The sequence below is a fragment of the Asparagus officinalis genome, chromosome 3 (genome assembly GCF_001876935.1).
Source record: "Asparagus officinalis chromosome 3, Aspof.V1, whole genome shotgun sequence".
Classification (NCBI taxonomy): Eukaryota; Viridiplantae; Streptophyta; class Magnoliopsida; order Asparagales; family Asparagaceae; genus Asparagus; species Asparagus officinalis.
The window spans coordinates 53,684,700-53,691,506 of record NC_033796.1 but is presented as its reverse complement, the minus strand read 5'-3'; the positions used below and the strand labels follow the sequence as shown (position 1 = coordinate 53,691,506).

General features: G+C 41.4%; 1 protein-coding gene across 2 annotated transcripts; it reads right to left on the bottom strand.

Annotated features, from left to right (window-relative positions):
- On the bottom strand, positions 1,388 to 6,558 carry LOC109834147 (probable receptor-like protein kinase At5g61350). 2 transcript variants are annotated; one of them, XR_002245460.1, is made up of 2 exons: positions 3,226 to 6,558; positions 1,388 to 2,658 (listed from the first exon to the last, which is right to left on the bottom strand). XR_002245460.1 is itself a non-coding variant. In XM_020402071.1 (1 exon), the coding sequence occupies exon 1, from the start codon at positions 6,076 to 6,078 to the stop codon at positions 3,475 to 3,477; it is 2,604 nt and encodes an 867-aa protein (XP_020257660.1). In that variant the 5' UTR covers positions 6,079 to 6,558; the 3' UTR covers positions 3,074 to 3,474. The 2 variants fall into 2 exon arrangements, 1 of the variants encoding a protein (XP_020257660.1); XM_020402071.1 differs by lacking the exon at positions 1,388 to 2,658 and having other exon boundaries at positions 3,074 to 6,558.

Below are 6,807 nucleotides of genomic sequence, written 5' to 3'. Positions count from 1 at the left end.
TATAGAGAAGTAGATATGATTTCTAATTTTAAGTATACAATAATCAAATTAAATGTATTAAAACCTGGAGGGATGTAAGTTTAAAATGCAATACTTAAAAAAAAAGAGGCCGTGCTTTGCACGGGGTGCGCACTAGTTTCCTCTAGCAAGCATCCCACAGTATGTATGTAGTAACCCTTCACTTGTGTGCTTTCATGGGATATCTTCTTGAAGGCTAGAAAATAAACAGAAGGGAATCATCACCTATTAGTTTAACTGATACTAAACTCTCTGTAGAGAATATTGTGATCAGTACAAATTTAAGAACTTAAGAGCAGCGCAATTGAACCAACTGAACCGATGTTGTAAAACCACTTTTGTTTCTCTACAGTTGTGTTCTTAATATCACAAGTGAGAGAGTATTCTTTCAATTGGAGGAAAGCGGGTTAGCAAGAGTGTACTGCGGTCTTCAAACTAGAGGAGAGTTACAGGTTAGAGGGCAATACGAGTTCATATCTCTTAGTGAAGCATGCCTTAGTTGATCTGTTGGCTTATTGAGAGGCCTGGTAAACTTACATGGATGTGTAATCATGTAAGATATATTTCAGAATTCAGATCAAGTTTAGAGGAGTCACAGTCAGTGGAAGAATGGAAATGAAGCAGCTATTTGCATAAGATGTTTAATTTGGCACCAAGTAGTCCTTGTCCACAATCAAATTCCTACAATGGGAGGTTAGTTTGACTTAGACAAATGCTTACATGCTGGATTTGAAGGTGAAAAGCTGGGTAATAATTTATGGAACACAATTTTGTCATCTTGGGGAGAAGTTGAACTTAAGTGGTAGGTTTGGATAACTCGTAAGCTATGTAACAAGGAAATTTTACTTCGAAGCCTTTTTCCTCGTGATACATTTTTGACGATAGTGATTAGCCTTTCTTGATTTACTTTGCAAGATAAAGGGCTACTCATGTCCTGGTTGTTGGTTGTGTCAAGTTCTGTCAACCTTTTGATATGATTATTGTTGCCCTTCAATATAACTCCATATTGTATTTCTTCTATGGAGTGCTATCTATTTTCACAATCTCTTTTACTTTGTCCACTCTTTATACTAATTACAAAGAATCTTATTAAAGTTGTTAGTCTCATGTACAATTTGCTATTTAACATTTTTAGGGGGCGAAATCAAGGTGTGCTTTGGGATATTTTTGTCGCATTATATGTATCATTTCATGAATAACTAATTTAGACAGTTAATAAAGAACTAATGGATGCATCTGATATAATTGGAAGCTCTTACAATTGTTGCATGCTTCTAGTACAAATATATGATTTCTGGGGTTTCTGTTTATAAATCCGAAGTTTTACCCTACCTGATTTGTTTTTAAACGCACTCACTTCTATCTACACTCATAAACCCAAAATACCATCAGTATACATCTTTAAACCCAATAGTATAAATACAAGTATTTACATAAATAATATATTGTATTCTTTAATAAACAAAATACCCAAATTACCCTTATTCTTCTTTTCACTAACAGAAAAAGCCTATTCTCTTCACTTAAATGACGCCCTCCCTCCACAGTTGACACCATCTTCTATAAGTTCCATCGCCACCAACTTCTGTAAGTTCCACAAAGAGGTTGAGCCTGTAGAGAGGGTGAGAAGCAGAAGAATGAGTTTTGGGTTAAGAGAGGAGGAAGAGAAGGGCATTTCGGGGTTTTTAATTTTACTTTTGTGCAGTGTTGTAAATAGCGGTCAATAGCGGGGCTATAGCGGCGCGAATAGCGGTCGCGGCCCTTCAGCGCTACGCGTAGAGGTTTCGCGGCTGGCTTAAGCGGGAAAATCCGCTATTCATTCGAATAGCGCGTAAAAACGGATTTTAGCGGGTTAAAAGCGGTTTTCGCGGTTAAAAGCGGGTTGTCGCGGTTAAAAACGGATTTTCATGGTTAAAAGCGGATTTTTGTTGTTAAAAGCGGCTAAACCCGCTAAACCCGCTATCACACATATTATGATGCTATATTTCTTGAATTTCTTCATAGTTTCATTCATACAACAAGCTTATTAATTGTTATTTATTGATAATACAAGAAATTTACAACTAATTGAATTTTTAGATTTTTTTATGAATTTTCTTATTATTTAGGATATTTAAATATATTTAAATTTGACCGCTATTTGATTGTGCGCTATTTGCCGCGATTTCGTCGCAATAGCCCGATATAGCCTTAGCGGTACCTCGCCGCGACGCGCCGCGATCCGCTATCAGCAACCTTGCTTTTGTGTAAATACTTTATTGAAGTAAGGTGTACTTAATTTTTTGGGTGTAAAGATAAAAAGGAAAAGTATTTTAGGTGTGTTGGTATAGATAGAATAAGTGGTTTAAAAATAATGGGGGTGAAACTTAGGGTTTAAAGGCAAAAAGCCCCCATGATTTTTTGTGTCTGTCAAGGAGAATGCTGCCCATATCCAATAAGAATTTACTAGTGTTATTTCTACAAGGAATTAAAATGCCCTACAACAACCTGCTACAGTACCATATGAGTAAGCTTAGTAAATACAGGATCTCAGATGATATTACAGTTAATTACTGATTTACAAATATGGCTCACCAAACTGAGGAGAAGATTGCCTCCAATCCTTTACATCATGAAGTAGGATTGGGTGAATGGTAAATCCTACAAGAGAATATGAAAGCCAATATAAGTAGCAGGCACGGAGAATATGTCAGAACAGTGAGGAGAGAAATGAAAGAGAAGATGGTTGAAGGATTAGAACATAGCAATACACCAGCACCCAAATCACCACACCTACTCTGATCACCTCTTCTCTTTCTTGCAACTTATTTTTGTCTATTTCCTGTAAAAGTTTAGTCCCAGCCAGAGTTTTACCTTATTAAATTCGCTGGATTCATGAAGGATACACACTATGATTTACTGTGTTAAGGGCATGATAAGACGATCCTCATATCTTAGTAGAAACTCTGATTTTCATTATCAAGGGAGTTGTAACTTTACATGCTCTCGTACATGTAAGTGCAGAGGCAATATTGCCTGATACAAATCTCATGTTCTACACAAGGGGCATAAAATGTAGTAAACAATATTCATATATTATTTAAAGACTGTACAAGTGATGAAATGAAAAAGGAGAGAAAAAAAAAGAGTAGTGAAGAATACAGGCATGTTCTGTTGTGAAAAGTCTATTCTGACAGTACATTAAAATATAACGGTACACTTGTTCACCTGTTCTCAAGCGAAGGGATGATAATGAATCTATGTTAGGAGCAGCGTAAAACCACCATTCTCTGACCTGATAAACTCCATTAAGAAGATATTTCTTCAGAAATTGGGAATTGGATCTAGCGTAAAACCACCATCTTCCGACCTGATAAACTCTCCATCAAGAAGATATTTCTTCAGACATTGGAAATTAGTATCTTTTTCATGTGCGCACAAAATGAAGTTAAGAGGCTTTGGGAAACCCAGTTAGGTTCATCTTCCTTGAAACAGTGGTGCAGGCACTAAAATTGGTGACTCCTCAGATTCGTTGATGGTGGCCAAGTTTCCTTCCTCACGCTCTGGGCTTTCCAGTACTAGATGCCTGGAACTATCACCAGAAGGCTCATCACTATGCTGTCCTATAGAAGCCTCTTGAAGCTGCAAGGCATACTCAAGGTTCCACAACACATCGCCCATCGTTGGACGATCCACTCCATGCTCAGCTACACACTTCTCAGCAGCCTCCACGAACTTCTTTAATGAAGCTGGGCTAATTTTGCCGACCAGATTTGGATCAATGATCTTCTCCAACTGTCCTTTTCTGTTCGATTGCATTGCCCACTCAGCCAAATTCACCTGGTCTCTTGGGAGTGTGGGAATAATGGCTGGCCTTGCACATAGTACCTCAAAGAGTACCACACCAAAGGAGTAGACATCAGATTTGTCAGTAAGCTGTTGTGAGCGGAAATATTCTGGGTCTAAATACCCGAAGCTCCCTTTCACTGCAGTGCTCACATGGGTTTGTTGAAGTGAAGGGCCTGTCTTGGACAAGCCAAAGTCTGCCATTTTTCCAACAAGGTTTTCATCGAGCAGAATGTTGGTGGTCTTGACATCGCGATGGATGATCCCCTGTGCTGCACCGGTATGGAGGTAGTGTAACCCCCTTGCTGCTCCAATGCATGCTTCTAACCGTTGTTTCCAAGAGAGTGGAGTATGTGAAGTGCTTCCGTAGAGGTGATCTCTTAGAGGACCATTTGCCATGAATTCATACACCAGTATCATCTCTGAGTTCTCATCGCAGCATCCAATGAGGGAGACTAGGTGGCGATGCCTTAGCTTCGAGAGCATTTCTATCTCTGTATGGAATTCATTGATCCCTTGATCTGATGATGGATTGCCACGTTTCACAGCCAACTTTGTCCCATCTTCAAGCTCTCCAATATATACTTTTCCGAACCCTCCCACTCCAATTACTGCATTCTCATCGAAATTCTTCGTTGCTTCTTGTAGTTCGGCAAGGCTGAAGTATCTGCCGATACCAAGGCCATTTGCTGCGAAATAACTTGTGTGCCCTTGTCTACTACTCTTACGAGATCCAAACTTGTGTCTTGAGCTCCCCTTTGTGGAATTGCTTGCTAAATTTGAGTTGTTAGTGTGCACTGGCAGGAGCCATGATGAGAAGCTATTCCTCTTCTTCTCCAAGTGTTGTTTCCTCCATTGAAGGAACATAAAGCCAAACAAGGCAAGTGCAATCGCGCCCATTGTAATGCCCACACCTGCTACAATCTTCTTTGTCCGACTCTTTTTAACCTCATTGCCATGGTACGAGCCGTCAACTGCATAAGCACCGTCCAAGCTCCCCGCCAAGTTGCTCATCTTCATGACCTCGAGGCCATTGAGGATGGCATTAGGGTTTCCAGAGCTTGATCCAGGAACTACACCCACCTGAACAAGGATGGTTGAGTTAACTATGGTGGATGCATTGACCACAAAATCCTTCATGTAAGCGACTGCAAGGCCAGTAGTCAGCGTAGATAGGTCGAGACTTGAAACCACCGTCATTCCATTGAGGTAAACATTGAAATATAGGCTATTAAGGTTCTTGCTTACAATATCGCAAAAATGCATACGGATCAGATACGAGAATTCTGGATTGCTAGGAACTTCCCATGTAATATTAAAATTGGGTTGAGACACATTAGAATTACCCATCTCCACCGCAGTCGAATACACCAAGCTCGGAGCATCAAGATCAGTAACAGAGCCATCGCTAGGGTATTTTATAGTCTTCGGAAGAACAAGCACACTCTTTGCTGATTGAGGGAGTTTTAAGAACTCAGTATCAGACCGCCACGTTCTAGCCAACGTGTCATTAGCCGATTGAATCTCGGGACCTCCCACATTAAGCCGGTGGGTGACCTCGAGTGCATAGTTGGAGATCCCGGAAAATTCCCCTTCGGGAGAGATAGCCTTGGCGGTGCTGTGGATGAGGCTATCAGGGGCGCTGACTAATTCAATGGCGTTGATGAATGCGATGGATCCTTTGCTGGGGGCGAAATTGAGGGATACTCCATCCTTGGAGACAATGAGGTACTCTTTGATGAGCGGTGTGGTGGCGGAAATGGAAAAGTCGCGTAGTAGGACAATATCATCGGTATTGACAGTGAACTTGGCTGAGCTCATATTGTGGGTGGGGTCCGGCAACGGGTAAAAATGGAGGCGGACCCAGTGGTGGCCGGGTGTGGTGGTGAATTTGTATGTGGAGAGGTCGGTGAAAACTCTAGCGGATGAATACAACGGAGGGATGGAGTCATTGGCATTGGTGTTGGTGTCAACAATCTTGATGTTGTCTTTGGTGGAGAGGGAGGAGAGAGACTGGGCGTCGGATTTGAATGTGCGACCATCGTTGAGTCTGTCGGTATTTGGGGAGCCACAGCTTATCAGATAGTTATCAGTCGGTGTGAACTTGATGGTCGGTTGAGAGTTGGCGTCGGTAGGAGAGGAGAGTGCGCGGGCTTGGGGGACAAGGGCCGCAGAGGAGAAGAAGATGATGAGGGAGAAAATGGGAGGATACCCATCTTTCTCACCTCTGGTCATAGCGATTGCCGCCGATGGAGGAGGAAGACTACGTTATGGACGTAGGGAGTTTAGCCATTCGATAGAGAACGAAGGAGGGGATGACTGGGGACTCGGTCGGAGGTTTGGGCTGTTGGTGATCGGAGATGACTTGGTCAGAATGAGGAATGATTTTGATTGTGGGGTTTGCATGTTGTTGGTGTTCACGTGGAGCTTGCTTATTGGTTGGAGACGTTGAGTTTAGAAAGTTGAGGTGGGCCACTCGTTAATGAAGCAGGGGACGCATTTGTTGGGAGTTGGAGCCTGTTTGGTTCCCTGGATTAATCATGATGCGTATAATGGATTTAAAAAAAATCTATATTTAAATGTTCGTTTGTTTGAGATAGATATGTAAAGAGGATTTACGTAAATGATAAAATTCAATCAAAATTTGTTTGGTTCTCGTTTCTGTCTGGTTGGTGGCTCATGAAGACACACGGTGATGTTCGGTGTCTTTGTGAGTACAACAAGAGTTAGCGACTGCGAGTTTCATGCCATTGGTATGTTTTAAGTCAATTGTAGCCGTTCATTTCGTTGTACTCAGTCCATGATTTGTGCAAATTCTTTCATTTCATTGCAGCTGATCTATAATCAAGCAACTAATGCAAATTTTGAACTCGAGGCAAAGCACCCCCCCCCCCACCCCACCCCACAGCACACAAAAAATGCATACATAAAATAAAAAAATTGTGTATATATAGAGAGAGACAC